At 55.2% G+C, this 21,514-nt stretch overlaps 1 protein-coding gene across 4 annotated transcripts in view; it reads left to right on the top strand.

The window, feature by feature from the left end:
- PLXNA1 (plexin A1) overlaps positions 1–21,514 on the top strand; it is a 110,786-nt gene that overhangs the window by 79,078 nt on the left and 10,194 nt on the right. For 2 of the 4 annotated variants that reach the window (XM_067003461.1, XM_048069038.2), the window contains exons 20-30: positions 157–391; positions 1,838–1,980; positions 5,709–5,965; positions 9,553–9,619; positions 14,247–14,393; positions 15,185–15,344; positions 15,829–16,010; positions 16,459–16,555; positions 17,253–17,443; positions 18,322–18,491; positions 20,242–20,454. In XM_067003461.1, coding sequence (XP_066859562.1) covers positions 157–391; positions 1,838–1,980; positions 5,709–5,965; positions 9,553–9,619; positions 14,247–14,393; positions 15,185–15,344; positions 15,829–16,010; positions 16,459–16,555; positions 17,253–17,443; positions 18,322–18,491; positions 20,242–20,454 — 1,862 coding nt within the window. Of the gene's footprint in view, positions 1–156; positions 392–1,837; positions 1,981–5,708; positions 5,966–9,552; positions 9,620–14,246; positions 14,394–15,184; positions 15,345–15,828; positions 16,011–16,458; positions 16,556–17,252; positions 17,444–18,321; positions 18,492–20,241; positions 20,459–21,514 lie in introns of those variants that run through there. The other 2 variants (XM_067003462.1, XM_067003463.1) reach the window with 2 other exon arrangements.

The following is a 21,514-nucleotide window of genomic DNA, read 5'->3' as shown; positions in this document are numbered from 1 at the left end:
CGAGCTGCCGTGCGCCCCGTGCCCCATAGGGTTTAGAGGGATCCTCCACGTTTCCCCACATCCCCCGGGCTCCTCGTGGCTCCCAGGGCAGCAGGCGTGGCAGGAGGGCACGTGCACCCTTGACTCCCGGCCCTTTTCGTTTTCCCCGTGGCGCAGATTAAGGCCGGGGGGTTCGAGTTCTCCCCGGGGACGCTGCAGATCTACTCGGACAGCCTGCTCACCCTGCCAGCCATCATCGGCATCGGCGGCGGGGGCGGCCTGCTGCTCCTCATCATCATCATCGTCCTCATCGCCTACAAGCGCAAGTCCCGGGACGCCGACCGCACCCTGAAGCGCCTCCAGCTGCAGATGGACAACCTGGAGTCCCGGGTGGCCCTCGAGTGCAAAGAGGGTGAGCGGCCCTGGTCCTCAGCGGAGCTGGGCTTTGTCTTGGGTCGGGGGCAGTGGCCGGCACCGTGAGATGCAGTTGTCCCTTACCAGCCTCAGTTAGCGGGGCCAGAATCGGGCCCTCTGCCTCCTGTCTCCATCCCCCTCCTCTGTCCTGACACCCTGCGGGCTCTCCTGCTCCTATCTGGACTCATTTTGGGTGGAATTTGGGGATTTTTCCAACAAGTTAAGGAATTCCCCTTTTCCTTCTTTTCTCGCGTTCCCCTCCAAACACGAGAAAAGGGAGCAGGGAAGGTAGCGGGGGCTGCCTGTGAGCGGGCAATTGGTCTCTCATTACGTGACAGACGGATGCTGAGAAATTGGACAGAATTCCCTGTATGATCCTGCTGATAAAACCTAATTGCCCATTATCCCCCTGAGCTGGCTCCCGAGGCCCCGACCTTGCCAACCACAGCTCCAACCAGCCCGGAGGCTGACGATGGAGCAGGCACCTAAAACAAGATGATAAAAAAAGGGGAAGAAAGAAAGAAAAACCCTTTGCTTCCCCAAATCCCCGTCCCCAAACAGGCATGCGGATGGCGATGGTGACAGGGAGAGGGGAGGGAGCTGGTGGAGGGGCTGGTGTCTTGTCTTCCACAGCTGGCAGATAAAAGGATCTGCTTTTAATTAAAAGGCACAATCTCTTCCCTGCCTTTTCTCTTTTCTAGTCCCACTAGTTACAGATAAGATAGCACGCCTTTCAAGCTGACGGTTTGTTTTTTCTCATCAGGCTGACGAGCCTGCAGTCCTGTGCTGTGCTTTCAGCTCCCTTTAAAGTGCCATTAATTTGATTTTTCTGAGGGTTTGCTCCCCCCACCCCCAGCTCCCCCCCCATCTTTCCCCGGTGCATCTCCCGGACTCCTCTCTGTCAGCTTTTCCCTGTAGGTGCAATTAAAGGTTCAGGACCCCCCCGCGCTGCTTTCCCCTGGGAATCGGAACTGGCTCGCCTCGGCTCAGGAGGTGCTGGGGTGGGTGTGTTCAGCTCTTCTCTCCAGTAGTATTTAGGTCAAAACAAAATGAGGACATTCTTGTGGTTTCGGCTAACGTTTCCCCCAGAAGCTCTGGCTTTCCTCAAGCCCGGGCTGCCCGCAGGATCCCTGGGAGCGTGCGAGGGCTGAGCAAGGGGGACTGGAGCCCCTTGGGACCCGGTGGTCCTGTTCTCAGATCTACCGCTTGGTTTCTTCTGGGGAGAGCATCCCCTCTGTCCGCAGCTCGGTTTTTCTTTCTCCATCTATGAAATGGGAACAGATTCAATAGCCTTGCCCGAGGAGGGGGATGCGGATCTGGCTTGAGCCTGCGAGCTGCCTTGAGACCCATCTGTCGGGTGTTGGGGGCACAGCAGAGGCTGGGTGGCAAAGCTGCGTGCTGGGGCTCGGGGCCGCGTTGCTCAATTCTGCTTTTTCCCCTCCAGCTTTTGCCGAGCTGCAGACTGACATTAACGAACTGACAAACGACCTGGACGGGGCTGGCATCCCCTTCCTGGATTACCGCACGTACGCCATGCGGGTTCTCTTCCCCGGGATAGAAGACCACCCCGTGCTGAAGGAGATGGAGGTGGGGTGCCGTGCGTCTGTCTGTCTGTCTCTGCAGTGGTTCATGCTGGGGGCATGCCTCTGGGATGCCTGCCCTGGAAAGGCGAGGATTTGTAGGGTGGTGATGCTCATCTGCCTCCCTTGCAACTTGTCAGCTGTGAAAAAGGAGTTCTGGGGGTTTCAGAGTAGGATGTCGTAAGTGTAAGGCTGGAGAGATGCTTTGGTCCTCAAGCAGACAGTGAGGGACACAGGCTGGCGAAGGTGGGCAGAAATACCCTGTTTCCATAGCTAACCTTTGCCAAAACAGGGATTGAGCCCACCCCTAGGCAATGGAGTGGGTAAACAGCAAAGAGCAGGGAGAGCAAAGTGTTTTGGGGATGTGGGGTCGGAATAACGAAGGAAGGCAATTGCTGCTGCTTCTGTGCTCACAAGGCTGGTGGTTGCATCGCAGGAGGGGCAGAGGAAACTTTGTGGATCAAGTATTGGGGGGGCATACATCCTAAACCACCACGTGTGGGTGGTGGATACCCAAGTCCCCTTTTATTTGGGTCTGTGCAAACCCTGTGCCAGCTCGTGCTTCCCACTAACGGGGCACCTGCAGCTCATCCAGCGGTGCTGGAGCCCTGCAATGAAGCCCGAGGCTCCTGCTGGTGTGGGCACGGCGGAGCTGGAGGGACACGCGATGGGCTTGGCCACTGCCCCAGCCTCGCGCAGCAAAGAGCATCTCGCCGCGTGGCAGCCACCGTGAGCACAGCCCGGCCGCTGAGCGGTTACTGCGCTCCCTGACATTAATATCAATATTTATATTAATATCATTGCTGCTGTCATTTTCTACGGCACTTGCTTTATTCAATTGGATTTGTTTGATGCCTGACTGGCCACTCTTTGCCAGCAGACTTGTCCAACATCACCTGCTGCCCCGGCTCCGTTTCCACATGCGGGGCCCTACCCGGGTGTCCTGCCCCCGCGCCCCAACCCAGCTCCCTCTCCTCTCCCCACGCCTGGTGAATTTGGGGCACAGCAACTGGCTTCTCCTTTGCAGGGCTGCTGAGGCTGCTCCTGCTTGGAGAAATGAGGGGGGTTAAACCTTAGCTTTCCCTCGCTGCTGGCCTGGCGAGGGAATTAATGTTGACGCGGGCTTCGCGGCGTATTTAGGGGAAGCAGCCGGCCCTGGTGCAGGATGCAGGGGTACTGGTTACGATGCAACACGCTCTTACCACCTGCAAGTGCACGTGCTGGCGTTGTCAGCCAGCATGGCCACGGCGTGGGGAGCTGGCCCCGTGCCTGCTCCCTAATCCCAGCTCCGGAGGCAGCGGGGACCCTGCTTCCGTGGATTTCCCCCTGCAGCTCAGGTTTCCCAGCTGCTCAGAGCCATTGCGCCCGCGGGGAGCAGCGCAGCGGGTGTGAAAGCAGCCCTCCCTCGGGCACGGCCCTTCCTGTCCATGTGGAAGCCTGGTGCTCTGCTCTGCTCTGCTCTGCTTTGCTCTGAAGGTTTTTTCCCTGAAGGGCCGGGGCGAGGTGGGGGCGGTGGTGCCGGGCTGTGGCAGAGCCCCCGCAGCAGGCGCGTGGAGGGGGCGCCGCGGAGGGAGGGGGAACAGAAACCTCTCCTGGCAGCATCTGTCAGATGCTGCAATCCCTTCCAGAGGGGAGAAGGGTGGAAACGGTATCAAACCAGAGCTCTGGAAAGGAAATCGCAGGGGAGTAATTGTGCATCGGCTGCGGGGGGAGGGCAGGCAGGAGTTGCTCCACTCCCAGCTCCTAATTCAAAACATCCCACCGGGGAGAGCATCCAGGCTCAGCATTGCCAGGGGAACAAGGGGTTAAAGTTCCATAGGAGCCAAAAAAAAAAAAAGAAAAGATTAAATAAAGCAACTACAGTTGTGCAAGCTTCATATAATTTAATCAGGTTTGCTTTTATTTGTCTCTTTACTCCGAGTGTAACATTAGCTGTTGCGAGTGCTGGGAGGGAGACGGCGCTTGCTCACGCACCCGCTAATCCACAGCCAAGTATTACACTGTCATTACCAGTTCCCTTTCTCTTTAGGTTTGTTGGGGGGAGGTTTGTTGCTTTGTGTGAATTTAAGCCTGATTAAATATTTAATTCGGTATTGTTCATGTATTTCTGCTAATGATCAGCAAGTTAAACACGGCGGCCCAGCCAGGCGGGGAGGCAGCGGGGCGGCGCGTGTGTGCAGCGCTGGGCGCGGGCTGCGTGCGATGATGGGCTTTGCTCATCCCCTTGTGCTCTTCCCAAAGATCCCGTCCGATGGCTGCTGTTGGACGGGGCCCATTTCCCAGCTTGTTGAGCTCCAGCTGCTCCTCTCACGGAGATGCAGCTCGGATCGGATCTGGCTGTCTCCCGATGGAGCAGTTGTTGCTCAGGGCACCGACGCTCCTCGTGCAGACCTCAGCTGGCTGCTGGAAGGACACAGTCCCTTGCCCCGCTGGCTCTGAGCTGGCTTTTAGGGTCACTGCCCTGAGGGACAGCAGTGGGGTCTTCCTGTGCCGAGGAAGCCTTTGTGCGTGTCTGCAGGGAGCCATCGGTGCTGCTGGACCTCAGGCACCCGCCTGCATTAGCGGTGTCGTTGCACCGAGGTCCCCGTGTGGTCCAGAGGGAGAGGCTTGGGGAGCAGGTAATTTAAAGCACGTGTTCCTAGCGGGATGTAAACCTCTGAGATGTGATAAAATAAGCCAAGCCATGTGCTTGCTCACAGGAGGAACCCCAAGGTTTGGGGTCACTCCCCTGTCCCCATTCTGGGATGCCCAGGGGCAGGCACCCCCTCACCTGGGTGCTGAGGGGACACGTGTCACCTGAGGGTTGTGTGACAAAAAGGCAAGGAAATGGGATTTATTTCATTTTTTTCCCTGTGGGAATGTCAGCAGTTTGGAGGGGGAAGTCGCAGCCACGAGAAGCTTCGCTGAACCAAAGAGCAGTGATCCAAAGTTGTGATTGAAGTGAAATGATTTGATGTGTCAAAACCCTCTTCTTCATTTTGAGTTGATGTTTTGAAATGAAGAGCGTTGTTTTGTCTCCAAATATCGACATGAAATGAAATTTTTCACTTATTCTCCCAATCAGGAAGACAAGGGGAAAAAAAAATCATTAAAATTGACGTTTTACCGCAGCAAGGCTTTTATTCAGAGGAAACCATCTTTTCTAATGGGAAGATGTTGTGTGTAAAAATGCTCATTTCTGATGAGAAATATGGTCGGTGCTGACCAGAGCAGCGCTAACGAAGGCAGTGTGGAGATGAAAGCAGCCCAGCCCAGTCCCTGCTGGGCACTGCGGAGCCAGGAACGGCCCGAGATGCAGCTTCAAACGCCTCCAGAGCAAAGGGAATATTTCAGGCCGTGTCTGGAGAGAGGCAGACCCAGGTTTCCACTATTTGCTTGTATGTCTGAAACCCATCCACCTAAAACCAGGCGAGTTTGCTGTCTGCAGAGCTCAGTGCCGAGGCTTTCTTTGCTTTGTGGGTATTAAGAAGGAGCAGGAACTCCGTCTGTGTGATACCCACGGCACGTGCTGCAGAGCCTGGGGCGGGAGCCGGCCTTCTTCTTAGCTGAAATTGAGATTGTGACGTGTGTTTTTTGGTTCAAGGAGAGTTTGTGAGTGAAGTGCATGTATGTGCGTGGGGAGAGTCTTTGTGTACAGCGATGCCCCGAGACGGTGCTCACCTGATGTGCAGCCCACCTGCCTTCCCATCGCCCTCCCTCTCGTGCCCATCTCCCAGCTTTGCTCTATCCTCGCAGGTCCAGGCGAACGTGGAGAAGTCCTTGACCCTCTTCGGGCAGCTGCTGAACAAGAAGCACTTCTTGCTGACCTTCATCCGCACCCTGGAGGCCCAGCGGAGCTTCTCCATGCGGGACCGCGGCAACGTGGCCTCCCTCATCATGACAGCGCTGCAGGGGGAGATGGAGTACGCGACGGGCGTGCTGAAGCAGCTCCTCTCCGACCTCATCGAGAAGAACCTGGAGAGTAAGAACCACCCCAAGCTGCTCTTGCGGAGGTGAGTTTCCATCCAAGAGCTGGGCGGTGGTGCCCAGGCAACTTCTGTGTGCGTGGGGACACGAGGTGGTGTCATTTTGGGGTGCCACCAGTGATGGCGTTGGCGTTGGCTGTGCCTCGCTGTCAGCACTCCTCTTGGTGGCCCTGTGTGCTGGCAGCTGGCAGGAGTCCTCCCTTGCCTGCCGCCTCTCTGGGGCTTGCCCACCTTGCCAGGCTCCTGGGGGTTTTCATGGGAAAGCCAAGCGGATCTTCTCCAGCCAGGAGTCTTGCCCGGGGCCGGGGGAGAGCGCGAGCAGGAGGCAGCGTGCCAAGCCCTGCTGTGAGTCTGCCTGGCCCATCAATATTTGATGATAGCTCTGAGCTCTCCTTCATCACGGGCTGATGAATATTGAAAGATACACCAAGTGTGGAACAAAAACAATTAATAAGCTCCACCAGCCCACCTCGAGGCGCTCCGTGCCAACCCTCCCGCTGCACGCTGTGCCGCGCCTTCCCATCTCTGCGTGAGCCCGCGGCAGAGATGGAGCAGAACCTGCGGACCTTCTCGCTCCAGCAGGGACAGCTGCGGGGTTGGCATGTCACCAGAAGGGCTGGAGGAAACCAGAGCATCTTCCAGACATCAGCCAATGTTCATGGTGTGGCCAGGCTGGGCAGCTCGTTGGGCTGTGTGTGCCCGGCCATGGGGAGATGCCTGGAGCAGATGCAAGCTGGTCCCAGCTACATCCCACCTACCTTCCTGTGGCTTGTATCTCTACTTTACTTCTCACCTACAAATGAAATACAGGAAGCCTGTAATTTATCAAAAGACCTTGTAAGAAATGTGCCAGAGAGGGAGCGGTGCAGACGTGTGGCTGGCTGGGAGAGGTGGGTCATGAAGGTGCCACCCCGTGTGTCCCCTGTCCCCGAGCGCGTCCTTGGGCTCTCTTCTTGCTGTCCCTCCACAGCATCAGGCTTCACTGAAATATTTAAACTGCATTTCCAGCTCGTGGTTCACTCGGAGCATCACGAAGCTGCTGCCATCGGAGCAAAGCTCCAGAAGGAAGTAAATCAATAAAATATAACTAAAAGGCAGCGCGGGGAGGCCAGCAGCCGCAGTACCTGCGTCGCGGGAGCAGCCTGGGGACGGAGCTCAGCCCCTGTTGGTACTGGCAGCCCGAGGACTGGCAGCCCCCAGCAGCAGGGTCTGGGGACCCCACTGCAAGGAGCTGCAGGAGGCTTAGGACAGGGATGAGGTCCCATGGCCGATACCCTGCTTGCGCCTCCCAAAGTAAAATGTAAAGGGACTTTGTACTTCCTGCAGCCGCGACACGGGGCAAGCAGCATTCGGGGCTGCACCTCCGCTGGTTTTTTGATTAGCCCTGCTGTTGGGTGAGAGGATGTTCTTACTGCCCAGGGCAACTGGATTAACATCGATCTAACTGGGGAGAGCTGTTATTTATTTGGTTATTGGATAATCCCCCCCGTTGCTGTGGCATCTGGCTCTATCGCAAATGAAGGCAGACATCGGCTGGAGCCCCGTCTGGGGCACTGGAGACGAGTGTTTGGGGCTGCTTGGTGAGGGACCCGCTCCGGGGGCTGGGGAGGATGTCTGCTGGTAGCATCAGCCCACCCCTTTCCTTGGCTTTCTACCCACATTGCTTTCCTCGTCTCTTTTTTGCTCCCCTTGATGGATTAATCTTCCCTGATAGGGCTCAGGCAGGCGTCCCTCCTGGAGGCTGAGGTCTTACCGTCCCCTAATGCCTTAAGGAGGGCTGTGCTATTCCAGGGAGGGCAGAAAGGGCTAAACCCCATTAGCACAAGAGAAAGGCTTGGAGGGGACCATACGACCCCGAGTCAGCTTGAATAAACTCCAGGAAAGTGGATTTCCTACCCCAGCCATCTGGCCATGGGTTCCTGCCCCAGCTCCCCTGCGTGGCATTGCCTTTGGGCAGCGGGGCTCCGAGGTTCAGGTTCCTCCTGATTTTGGGTTTCTTGAGTCAACCTGCTTGCGTCTGATCCCTTGGGGTAACAGGAAGGCGGCTTTGTTTGCAAGGTTATTAGTATTGCTTGTGCTTTCAGGAGCATCTGCCTTCCCGAGTGGCTGATGTGATGATTAATGGGCGGATGGGCTGAGGAGCGTAGCTGGAGAGTTTCAGGAGGCTGCCTTGCCTTTTTAACTCAGAGGGAGCGAAAGGGACTTTAAAAATAATGGACATGTTAAGGTGAATTTTAATCTCGTGGCAGCGAGACCAGCCTGTGGTGCCGAGGCAGGCACGTTAAGCTGTGAGCTGGGTGGTGATGTTCCAGAACAGGCACAGGCAAACTCTCCTCAACCTTCCTCACCACGGCCCTTTGCAGCATGATGGAGTCTGGATTCGAACTGTGCTTTAGGAAACAAGGGCCAAGATACAGGTTTTCTGAAGGCAGCTCGAGCTGCTTCCTCCACCGGCTGAGAAGCATGGCTCCATTTTTAAGCTTGTTTCGGAGCTGGTGGTTGCAACGTAATTCATTGCAAGCTCCTTCTGCATCGCCACCCCGCTCTGAGGGGACACACAGGGACCTGACATTTCACCGAATCACAGAATGGTTTGCATTGGAAGGGATTTCAAAGCCCACCCAGTTCCAGCCCCCTGCCATGGGCAGGGACACCTCCCACCAGACCAGGTTGCCCAAAGCCCCATCCAACCTGGCCTTGAACACCTCCAGGGATGGGGCATCCACAGCTTCTCTGGCCAACCTGTGCCAGTGCCTCACCACCCTGTAGTGAAGAATTTTCTCCTTATATCTAATCTAAACCTACCCTCTTGCAGTTTAAAACCTCTACCCCTTGTGCTACTACTACCTGCCCTTGTAAAAAGTCCCTCACCAGCCCCCTTTAGGTGCTGGAAGGTTCCTATAAGGTCTCCGTGGAGCTCATGGCTTCTGCTGGGCTCGCTCCAATGGCTCACTGTCCTTTATAGGCTGGGGGACCCGGAGCTGAAGGACTGCTCGGGGTGCTGCTGGTGGCCCAGTAGCACCGGGCCGCTTGCAGAACAGCGGCGGCGTTGAGTGCACCGCAGTGCAAGTCAGAGCAGCAGATCCCAGGGGGGAAAAAAGGGGGCTTCCAGCTGGATCAGGCCCTTGGCAGTACTGCGGGAGGGTGCTCCTCTCATGGAATGCGAGGAGGTTTGGTGAGGCTTTACCGGCGTGTCTCATGCAGCCCTCCGTCCCTGGAGGGAGCTGCCTGGTTCCAGTGGGACATGACAGAAGAAACAAACTTCCTTTAAGCAGAAGGTACGAAGGAGAAGTAGGAGGCTGGTCGTCCCCTGGGCGAGACTCCTCGCGGGACAAGATCATCCGTGGCTCTCTCCAGCTCTGCAGATACGCTGGAGACTCGTTTGCTTCTCCCTCTTGGAGGGCTGCTGTGGCTCAGCCTGGCAGATGGGAGGCGTTTCGCTAGAGCTTAGGCTGTCAGCTTAATGCCCCTTTGCTTTGAGTCTCCTGCCTTTCTAGATGTGACCCTATAAAGCCAAAAATAATTCAGCCACAGTCTGAGGGTGAGGTGTCAGTGGGTAGGATCAGACCTCTAATATCCCCTCCTGATGGTTTTGCTCTCTGCCTTCCCTACAGAACGGAATCGGTGGCAGAGAAGATGCTGACGAATTGGTTCACGTTTCTGCTGTACAAGTTCCTGAAGGTGAGTTTGGGAGGGATCGCTGACCCTGAACGGGAGGGGAGGTGGGATCCTGCCTTGTCACCCAGAGCTGGGGCTCCTTGGTTTGCAGCTCCCTCCTGGGGCGCCGATCGCTTCCCAGGCCTGGGTTTCTGTCCTGCATTTCTGAGATGTGATTACTGATTCTGGGTTCCCTTTTGGGGAAATAGCTGAGATTGAGAAATGAAATGCAGACAGGGATTGCTTAATGCATACTGGGTTTGAGATCTTCATAAAAACAGTGCCTGGAGAAAGGATAAATCTGTAGGAACCCAGCTGAGCCTCGAATCCCTTATGAGCGGTTCCCATTCCTGCCTCCTTGCCTCTCCCTGTGCAGCTCAGGAGGACGAAGCCCCAGGAGCCGGTCCTTCTACAGACACGGCTGTGCTCAGGGGATATTTCTGCACGTCTGAGCTGCAGCTTGATGTGCTGCGCTCCTCACGTAACGCTGCTGCTTTTCCTTCTGCCTTTTGAAAGTGAGGCTCCTTGCTAGGGGGATGCTTTCTCCCAGCATCTCCGCTTTTGCTCTTGCTTCCCCTCCGAAAGGTGTCCCCTGGGGACTTTACACCCCGAGGGTCCCACTGGGGGACAGCAGCTCTCCCCACCACGTTTGTATGAACATATTAAAGACGTTTCCCCTGCCAGGACTGGTGTTTTCACCCGCTAGGGCTGCACCAAGAGCTGTGCGGGTTATATGGCCGTACCTGCAGGGGGACGTCCTGCTGGGGCTCTGGCGGTCCCACTGCCGGTGTGTCAATCAGCGGGGCTGTTTCTTGGGATCCTGCCTGGCGTCAGCTCAGCCAGGCTGGGTGGCACACAGCCGTTTTTGTGGGATTTCATCCCTCATTAAGATAAAGAGGGTTTGAACCATTTCCAGCCAAGAGATGAGAGCGAGCAGGAGTCTGTGCAGAACTCAAGTGATCGTCAACGAGAGGTGATTTATAATATCACTTACATGCGCTTGGCTTTTTGCCTCCGTGGAGGGATAGCCTGTATCTATAAAAATCTAGCTGTAGCATGCAGCGGAGATTGCTTTCCAGGGGTGGGAGAAGAGAAAAGCTGCGCTGTTTGCAGGGAGATGTCAAACTTCCCACGGCCTCTTCGTGCTGCGGCTTTGCTGGGTTGTGCCCTCCTGTCCTTTGCTGTGGCAGTGCCAGGTGGGACCAGGTAGGAAGGGGTGGGCAGGCAGGACCTTGCAGCCCCCTCCCAGGGCACAAAAGGGCCAAGGAAGGGGTCAGATCCTCCCTTGAAGGTCAGATCCTACTTGAAGTATCGGGATCCTTCAAGTAGGCATGATTATTCTTCAGCCCATCAAGGCAGAGCACACATCCTTCCAACACCCAGGGTGGCATCTGGGGACATTCTGGTTTTGTGTGCACGTTTGGACACCCTTGTCCTGTCCCTGGCTGGACTGGGCAGGTCACAGGGGCATGGCCACCTCCTTCAGAAGCTGCTTTGGACCAGTTTGTTTGCCACCAGTGTCCTGTGTCTGTCCCAGCACAGCCCAGTCCTTTTTTGGAGAGGTCACCGTGTGCTTTGCCAGTGCTGGGTAAGCCTGAGGATAAGGAGTAGCAGGAAGAGAGGGACGTGGGGATGGGGTCAGGACAATGCCTTTTTCCAAAGCCGTTGGGTAAGACATGGCATTGGCAGAAGAAGTCACCTCTGGTGTCTGGCTGGTAGCAGCAGGAGAGCAATCTGATCTAGGTGCACTGTAACAGGAGGGATTTATGCACAGGGCTTGGATAAGCACGCTGGCTGTGAGATTTGTCGTGCTGGGGAAGTGGTGGAAACTGAAATGCTTGGGTCACTCACATTAGAGTGGAAGAGGGTTGAGGATGCGTCCGTGGCCCCTCCTGTGTCAGCCCCGCCGAAGGAGACCTGCGGGGCCTTTCCTGCCTGTCTCCCGGCAGTGAGGATCACAGGTGGCATGGGAAGCAGGAGAAACCCGCGGAGTAGATGGAGAGGTATCACAGCAGACAGTTTGCCAGCAGGAAAACATATGCCTTGCACCAAACCGCGGTAATTGTGCATGTAAATGAGGCAGGCGGATGTGTGCCCAGCTGCCAGGGCTGCTCTCAGCAAAGCTGCCTGGAGCGGGGCTGGGCGCACGGCCGTGTTGTGGGACAGGGGACGGGGACGGGGACAGGCACAGGACAGCCTCCTCCTGCCCGGGGCCAAGGGTGGAGATGGCAGCGTTTGGAGTCAGCCAGGGCTGGCGCTTTCACGGGGCCCTGCGGTAGCATTTATCAGAGTCTTAATGAGACACCCCGGGGAAAGGGAGAGGGATAAATTGAGACAAGCACTGAAAAATGCGCGATATTAGGTGCCTGATGAGCTAAATCTAGTCCATAAAAGAGTCTGAGCCTTAGCTGGCTTGCCTCAGCCTGCGCCCCACGTACCGACACGTGTGTGGATGTGCCATTCGCGGGGTGTTTGCTCAGCCTGCAGGGAGAACATCTCTCATCCCTCAGCCTGTCCTTGCCCTGTCCCCTTGCTGCGACTGAGCTGTGCTGGGGCTGGCAGAGCCCGGACACAGCCCTGTCCTCCAGCAGCCTGCGGGGTGGCCTGTCCCCATCAAACCATCCCCTCCTGCCTCTCACCCCATGGACATCATCCCGGGGCACCTGCCCGGTGCCTGGTTCTGTAGGCCACGTTCATTTCGGTGGTTTCTGTCAGGGACGAGCCCTGAATGATCCTCACCTGCCATGGAGAAGAGACATACCCATGCCCAGGACGGCTCCATCCCTCTGGGGTGGCCGTAGGGCCAGGTCTAGCCCATGAATCCAAAAAGAGGTCAATTCCCTGCCAGCCAGGCTGGCGTCTGAGCAGCAGAGGAGGGGATGCCGTGATGCCAGAACCACAGCCGGGTGCCAGCTGCAGCAGGGCTGGAGCAACAGCCGTGGTCCAGACCTTGCCTCCTGCCCTGACGTCTGTCCCTGCCCGGGCACTCACACTGAGCCTTCTCTGTGGCTTTATCCCTCCTTGGTGGCACTTGGTTTCAAAGGGGAGCCGTCAGGCTGTGTGCTGCCATGTGCAGGATGGTTTTTGGGGACAGCCGTGGGTCCCTTCAGACAGCAGGCTGGGGGCTCCCTCTTGCAGAGGGGAAATCTGGGGCTGAGGACGGAGCAGACACATGCGCCGTGGCCGGGAACACCACTCTGATTTATTCCCCATCCACGCCGCTTTCCCCAGCCTCGAGGTTTTACAAGAAATTTCTATAAGCAACGGGCAGAAGCACCTTCTTGCCTTCCTCCTGCTGGAGGGCTCAGCTCGGGGTGCCGTGGGAGCATCGTGGGGCTCCCAATTTTTCGGCCAGCCTGGCGCGCTCGCCTCCCGAGGCAGCCATTAGCACGCAGCGTAGCACCCACCTCGGGTCTCTCACTTTTCCGCGCTGACTTAATGAAGCCAAGTTTGCAAATGAAACATAATTTCAAAGACAGGCGTGTTGTCGGAAGGTCTGGGGATGATGTATGCCTGTTCCTGCTCGTTAGCAGCTGTCTCTTTAATTACCGCAGATGCTAACGAGATGCTAACAGCATATGGTGACAGGGAGAGCAGCCGCACTTTGCACCAAAGTACAATTTATTTGCGAGGCGGCTGGGAGGGAGGGGCAAGGGCTGGGGGGTAAAATCTGTTGGGATTTTTCTCGGCCCCCTCCGCTCCCATCCTACCCCGTTTTCCCCTTTAGGGCTGACGTCTGCATCTGGAAGGGCACGTTGGGATGCTTTGGGTGATAAAGGGTGTCCTTTTCCAACCGCCCTTCACCAGCTCATGGCTCCGGGCTGGTTGGTGCCTCCAACCTTGGCACGTCCTCGGTTGCCACAGTTTTAATATCCAGCATCTTTGGGAGAAGTGCTTGGTCCAGTTTTCTTCTCCCTTCCTCCTGCTTGGGAGATTTGGCTGCTGTGGCTGATGGCTCTGACAGTGGGGCTTTGGCAGTGGGGACATGCAGGTGGCAAATGGCTTAACTGCAGGAAACTCCGTCGGTTTGGAGGGTCAGGGCAGGACTGTCACCGAGTTGTTCTCTTGCTTTTCCTTCCCATTGGACCCAGCTGGCTGTGCTCAGCTGTCTCATGGAGAAATCTCTCGACCTTCTCTCACACGAGAGTGTCCTCCTGGCAGATGCCAGGACTGCGTCGTGCTACCAGGGGAGAGCCCCCAGGCTGTCCTTCTGCAGCAGTCACTTTCCACTCCTCACGTGCTTTCCTCGGCTGGACCAGATGCTCAGATGATAGTTCATATCCCATGCACAGACGTCTCTACTAAGTCATGTCTGTGGTGCGTTGTGCCCAGAGCAGCTCTGCTTTTCACTAGTCCTGAATTTAACCTTTTTAGCTCATCCTTTCCTATAGAATGAGCAGAATGTATCCACGAGTGTCTGGAAACTCTGGGAAACTGAAGCTAGGGGTTGATAAGAGAACAACCTCCCGCAGGTTTTCAGGGAGAATGAATTGCTCCAGGGGGCATACTGGGGGCACACTAGGGCAAGGACTGGAGACTGTTTATAAAGCTACAGGTGGGGCTTAATGCTGCAGGGACAGAGCAGGAAAGGGTGGTGCCTGGCACCTTCTCACCCCCCCCTCTTTTCTTTCTCTCCGTCCCTGTCCCACAGGAGTGTGCTGGGGAACCGCTCTTCATGCTCTACTGTGCCATCAAGCAGCAGATGGAGAAGGGACCCATCGATGCCATCACAGGAGAGGCTCGCTACTCCCTCAGTGAAGACAAGCTTATCCGGCAACAGATTGACTACAAGATGCTGGTTAGTGCAGGCAGGAACCCCACTGGTACTGGTTCTTGCCAGGACCCCTAGGTCCAGCTATTTAACGAGGTCTTGGAGATACCCAAAGTGCTTTTCATGGAGCATTTTTTCTCTTGTTCCTCTCTCCAGCATCCTTGGGTGCCTTATGCCCAGTCTGTGTGATACCCATCTCACCAGGGTGCAAAAAGGGGCCTTTGCATGGCGAGGTTTGCTTTGGGGAAGCCAAACATGAACTGAATCCCCCTCAGCACCAGCAAACCCCACGGCCCTGACACACATGGGGATGGAGATGCTGTTGAGCACATGTTGGCTGGAGCAGCCAGCCAGTGGCTCACGTTGGGTGCAAATCAAAGCCTTGAGATTTCCGTGGGAGATGGGGAAATGCTTCTCTTCCTTCCATATGAGCTGCCTCCCCTGTCTAGCTGCATGTTAAAGCTGGACCTTGCCCTTGGCTGAGCCTGTAGCTGGTTCTTTACTGCCTCCGTCTCCACCTGAGTGGAGCTGGGAGTGGAGTGTGCGTGGGCATTGCTCAAGCTGTGCAGGTTTTTGTGAGCAGGGCATTGTTTCCTGGCCCAGGATTCCTGCATATTGTCTTCTGGAAATATCTGGAGATTTGGGGGTGGAAGGGGACAGGTGGGGAGAAGAGGGAAGCAGGAATATGCCATGGTGCTGCACCTCCAGAGCAGCCTGGGGTTGAGATGTGACCATAGGCATCTGTAGCCCCATGTCCTTGGATCAGCCAGTGTGTGACATCCTCTCACTCAAGTCTTTCTGCCCTCTGTGCTGTACAGACCCTCAACTGTGTGAACCCTGAGAACGAGAACGCCCCAGAGATTCCTGTCAAGGTGCTCAACTGTGACACCATCACGCAGGTGAAGGAGAAGCTGCTGGATGCTGTCTACAAAGGGGTGCCCTATTCCCAGCGTCCCAAAGCTGGAGACATGGACCTGGGTAAGAGAGAGGCCGAGCACTCCTCTTGGAATAGACAAGAGCAGAAGTGCCAAAAACTAAACGTTTGAGGCAGGCGAATGCAAATCAGGACAGGGGACCTATCAGGACACTTGCATTTGTGTTTGTCCAGTCCGTTTTGGCTCAGACTGCTGGGCTGGTGGCACTGGCTGTGCATGGGGATGAGAAAGTCAGTCTTGCAAGCAGAGAGGAGAGGAGCCCTCTCTGTCCTGGCTGTGGTCTGGGATGCAGGTATGAGCTAGCTGAGGGCCAGGGAGGCCAGAAATAATTGAGAACAGGGCTAATAGTCCTGTTCTTGAAGGAGGAGCAGGAGGATGGAGAGGAGAAGAGCTGAAGAAGGGTTGCCAGGGCCAGACTAGTGCTGTCTTTTTTGAACACTTAGAAACAGCTTTTGCCCGACACCATGTTGACAGTCGTCGGTCCTTAGGTTTAAAGGTGATGGCAGGGCTCTTTCGTTTATGCCCAGACCTTGCTCCTCTGCTCTCCTTGGCTTTGTCCTCCAAGCTGCCCGCTAACCATGAGCCCTTCTCCCTCACTGGGACAGAGTGGCGGCAGGGCAGGATGGCCCGGATCATACTGCAGGACGAGGATGTCACCACAAAGATTGACAATGACTGGAAGAGGCTCAACACCCTGGCCCACTACCAGGTAAGGCACCGGGCAGTCACAAGCTGCTGACAGCTTGAACGTCTCTTCTCCCCCTTACCCTGATCAGGGCCTGAGTTGGGCTGTCCAGAACTGGCTGCTCATGAAGGGACGTGGCCAGGAGGTCTGCAGTCACTTCCATGCACGGTCCCTGTGTTTATGGTCCTTCCGTTCAAGGAAGCCCTCCATGGGGCATCCTCAGGACTCAGAGGCTGCTCCTTGCTCTGACCTTGCTTTGCCATTTTCATGTCGAAGTTTCTGCTGCATTCCCGTTGTGCCCTGTGCCCCCAAGGTGTTGCAGAGGTAGATGTTTAGGTCTCCTTTGCTGGAGATGGGTGTCCCTGGGATGGGGTGCAGAGCATCTTCATCTCTCCTGGGCTGGCTTCTCCCTGCCTGTTCCTCGTGTGCATACCCCAGTGTCACAGCCTGCCCGTGCCACCTCTGCCTGCAGGTGACGGATGGCTCCTCGGTAGCCCTGGTGCCCAAGCAGAACTCAGCGTACAACATCTCCAACTCCTCCACTTTCACCAAGTCCCTCAGCAGATACGGTGAGTGTGCAGCGGGATCCAAAGCTTGCTCTGGGCGGTGCTGGCAGGGAAGGCAGCACCAGGCTGGGTTTGCAGACCGAGGCACAGGACAGGTGCCCGTAATTTTGTCTCACTGGAACAAAGTCCTCTAAATCCCCGTTTCTCCTGCACTGTGCTATGCTGGTGTCTGAGAGGGAGCAGAGCCCCCCAGAGTCATCTCTTTGGACTCAGGGGAGAAAGACAGGTGTCAGATGGCTGCAGCTAAGGGATCCACTCCCTTTTATTCCCCTGAAATCTCATTAAAATAGGCACAGAGGCTCTAAGCACTTAAACAGGCTTAGCTGAGGGCCCTAGCGAACGTGCTGGCAAGTGTGCTTTGGCCTGGGTTTGGGAGGGAGTTGTGTGGTCAGCTCAGGCTGACACGGGAGGCCAGGCTGTGATCCTGGCATCTGCAAGCTGGGAGCCAGACCTCTGCAGAGTCCCTTGCAAGCAGTATCAGATGGTGCTGGCCTCTCTGCATCAGCCAGGGGCTCGTTTACCTGGGCAGGCTGCGAGGAGAGTCCTCGGTGATGCCCAGCACAGCCGACAGGAGAGGCTGAATCCCAAGCTCCTGTTTAGCAGGGAACACACACTGAAGTCAGAGCAGGGGACAGGGATGGAGGGGCTGGTGGCGAGGTGGAGGTCAGGTCGAGTTTCCCTCTGTGCTGGGTGCTTGCAGAGAGCATGCTGCGCACGGCCAGCAGCCCCGACAGCCTGCGCTCACGGACCCCCATGATCACCCCCGACCTGGAGAGCGGCACCAAGCTCTGGCACCTGGTGAAAAACCACGACCACATGGACCAGAGAGAGGGCGACCGGGGCAGCAAGATGGTCTCCGAGATCTATCTGACCCGCCTGCTAGCCACCAAGGTACGGCACGGAGACACAGAGCTGCCACCGGGCTTTGAAAGCTGGATGGGGAGGGATAAGGATTTAGGATAAGCACTGGTTTTTATTAGACTGCTCCTTCAGCACAGGAGGAACTGCTCTCCTGATTTTTGGGCCTGAGCTGGAGGTGCTGTTTTTGTGTGCCACAACCCTAAATGGGCATCCCTTAAGTGCATTGTCCTATTTGCTTTTTACACCCTTTGGCACTTTTACTGTTTGCTGTATCATTGAGCAGCTGCTAGACTGCAAAGCAGAAGTGCTTTGGAGCAGGCACCTCATCCCGTTTGTCTGCTGTTTGGGGTTAAGCTGCAAAGTCGGTGATGTCAGAAGGGTAAATAAATACCTGGGGCACGTGGCATCACAGGAGGTTCCCCTTCCCTCAGCACACCCAAAACCTTCTCTAAAGCAGAGCGGGTGCCGTTTGTCTAAGATGTCCTCAGAGAGGACCAGGAGCCTGAGCTGAAGATACTGGCTCAGAGTAGCAGAGACTGGGGTCAGCCGTCTCCTGTGGTTTGGCTCCCTGCATCGTGGGACTTAAGGGTTTCTTCAGCAATGTTTGTGGTCAGGTCTTGGGTGCCTTAATGGAACCCAAATAAAGACCATGACACAACATACATCCCTTCATCTTTTTGCTCTATACGGTGATTTTATTTCTATGCTTTTAGCATGCCGGTTAATGCGGTGAAGCAGAAATCTCATTGCTATGGTGCCTGTTTTTCTGTTGATACCACTGAGAACCAGTATGGTTACGCAGATTGTACTGGGCTTCTCTTCCAGGTGGTAGGAATAGGAGTGAAATTAGTTTAAAGGCTCATCTCTCTGGTGGTGCTGAATAGTCCTTCTCTCCTTCTCCTCTTCAGGGCACCTTGCAGAAGTTCGTGGATGACCTGTTTGAGACTATCTTCAGCACAGCACATCGTGGGAGCGCGCTGCCCCTCGCCATCAAATACATGTTTGATTTCCTGGATGAACAAGCTGATAAGCATCAGATCAATGATTATGATGTCAGGCACACCTGGAAGAGTAACTGGTAATGGAGAGGGGCAGTGGGACGGGGCTAACGGTGTCACAGCTAATGATACCTCCTACCCTTCCCACAGGGAGCAGAAATATGCCTCTGGTTGTCTGTGGAAGTGATCCAGGACAAGAGAGGCCCATATCTCTGTGATTTGGGTGTGGGTAAATCCCTTGCATGCCTTTCCGCAGCAGAAAAAATCCCAGGAATGCAATGCTCCCTCAGCCCTTACATCCCCAAGTCCAAGGCAGCACGCTCCCCCTGACGGCTGGAGCTGGCTGAATGCAGTCCCGCTCCCATCTCACCTTGAGCAAACGGTGCTCGGGCTTCTCTGTCCTCGGGGCTCCTCCGGAGATGCCAGCCTGGATTCTCGTCTTGGCTGTCCTGGAGGTGTGTGCCACGTTCCCTCCCATCACGCAGCCGAGCGTGCCCTAACAAAGTTAGTGTAAAGCCGTGTACGTATCCTCCATAACCTTGCCTGCAGAGCCAGCCCATCAGCTCTGCTAATTGCTCCCTGAAAAGCGGGGAGGAGCTGCTTATGAGACCTCAGTAAGTGCTGTGCTGGGGCCGGGGCTCGAGCGCACGTTGTCGGCTCCTTCTCTGCAACCCCCGCCTCAGCATTCTTCTTTTCTGCTGCCTCACTGATTTCATCTCTCTGATCTTGCCGTTACTGGAGACGGGTACGTACGTTCCCGTGTCTGGCATTTGTTAAATGGCAGCCAAATTGCTTTTGTATAGTTCAGTAACTGTTGGCAATTAGCGGGGCAGGAAAAGAAACATTTTTAAATGGAGATGTGAGAGTGCGGAAGTGCTTGGAACTGATTTATAACTCTGCTTTCTATATTAAAAGAAGGAGCAAAAGGCAAAGGAGGAAAAAAAGCCCCGCTCCGCAGGGGCTGGGCATGCAGGCTCCTGCATACTAATGCCTGTGCTTATCTCTGGGTGCTAATTCGATGTGTGGAGCTAATTTCTTGAGGCCATTCCCTTCACAAATGAAATATGTACATGCACCCAGTACCCTCATTAGGGAAGTCCTGGGGAATGAAGTGTGTTTTGTCTAAGATAAAAGCATTCGCTGGGTGTCGGTGCTGAGGGATGACAGATCCGAGAGGCATTCTGACAGGGGGAGACCCCGAAATGCTCCTGGGAGAGGAGAGGGGCAGGAGAGTGGGAAATGGAGCAACGGAGAGTGGCTCGTGCGTAAGTATGCAGCAAACATCCAGCCCGTGGCTGGCTGGGAAACCCACTGCCTCTATAACTTAGAGGTGCGTTTCCAGCATCTGAGGCTGCCTAGATTGTCCTCTTGTGTTCAGTGTGCTAATGAGCCCCTCGGGGAGTCCAGCTAGTCCTTCCTCCAGCACGAGAGATGCGTGGAATGCCCCAAGGTGCCTCAGGCAGGGTTATCGATGCGAGAGGAGGGAACCATGCATGGTGACCCATGGGCTCAGCCGTGGCTGCTCTGTGCGAGTGGATCCTTGGAGAAACTGCAGCTCTTTGGTGCCCTGGTTTGCCTTTGGAGATGTCAACAACGTTGAGGAATTTCTCCGTGGAGAGCTGTGGCCATGCTGGGCTGGGCAGAGGACGTGGTGTTGCGCTGGGGCAGAGGCAAATGGCTGTTCACCCCGGGCTGTTTGCATCCCTGGGGCTTGGGAAAAGCAAATCCTGGATCGTGAGGAGCTCCTTCTCTGCAAATTGAGATATGTGTGTGCTGACTGCCCCGTAGGGCTCGGTTCAGGTGCTGATTCCTGTTTCTTTCTTCCCTCAGTCTACCTCTACGTTTTTGGGTGAATGTGATTAAGAACCCCCAGTTTGTGTTCGACATTCACAAGAACAGTATTACTGATGCCTGCCTATCCGTGGTGGCTCAGACATTCATGGACTCCTGCTCAACTTCTGAGCACAAATTAGGAAAAGACTCTCCCTCCAACAAACTACTGTACGCCAAGGACATCCCCAACTACAAGAGCTGGGTAGAAAGGTGAGTAGGCTTGGCAGGAGCTCCTTGCTTCACCTGGAGGATTTAAAGTGAGTGTTTGTGGGAGTGGGGGCTTCACACTGAGGGCTTGGTCATTGAGGAAACTCCTCTTGTCAGCTCTCTGAAGAGAGACTGTGCTAATGTTGGTGGGAAGTAGTCCTTGTTAAAGAGATGGTGCTTTCTTGTGATAATCCCTGGGAATGAGTTTGCAATGACTGTTTGGAGGAGCTGTTTATGACTTGCTTAAGGGGTGCTAAAAGCAACCTCCACTTTGGGGTTTTCTGATGTTGTCTGTTGTAAAAACTTGGTCTGTGCTAGGGAATTGCTAACATCTCCCTTGATTGCTTTTGAAGAACACTAAGAAGTAAGTCATGGACGAGAGAAGTGCCTTTTTTCTACCATGACAATACATGCAGGAGGTTTTGCTGAAATGGTTGAAAATTACCATTTCCCATCTCTCATCCATCTGTACATCTCGCCTGGGATCCTGATGAGATCAACATGCTCCGAGGCAGTGCTTGGGCTGCTGTCGTGGTGCTGAGGAGCAGGGCAAGGAGCAGGTCCCCTGACTTCTTCTGACACCCTTCATTCACTGTTAGCTGATGAGAGACATCCTTCTGTCCCACTGAATTAATGCAGTGTTAAAGGTTCAGGGTTTGAGCGCTGCTGATTGCAAATTGATGCTCTTGGGCATAATGCTGCGTTCACTTTTATCCTTTGGGAGAGAAACCTGGGAAATGTCCTACAGAGCCCTCCAAATAGACCTACTGTAAAAATGTTGCTGGGTTGCAAACTGGGACTTTATAAAGCTTAAAAAATGCCAGATTTAACATTTCTGGTGCAAGTTTCCCCTTGTGCTTATAAGCTGTTCTAAAGATTATGTTCTGTATTTTGCTGAGGACCCTTCCCTGTTTTGGTGTTTGAATTAGATACGGGATGAGCCAAATGAAAGGTGGCCAGGCAACAATAAGCATCATGTTCTCTAGTTTGCAACTGTGGGACTTGGTAGCCTAAATCGTCCTTTGGATGTTTGCTTGTACACAGTTATTTTTGCCGCACCATT

The sequence above is a fragment of the Anser cygnoides genome, chromosome 10, assembly GCF_040182565.1.
Source record: "Anser cygnoides isolate HZ-2024a breed goose chromosome 10, Taihu_goose_T2T_genome, whole genome shotgun sequence".
NCBI lineage: Eukaryota > Metazoa > Chordata > Aves > Anseriformes > Anatidae > Anser > Anser cygnoides.
Note: the sequence above shows the minus strand (reverse complement) of the source record. Positions and strands in the feature narration are given on the sequence as shown.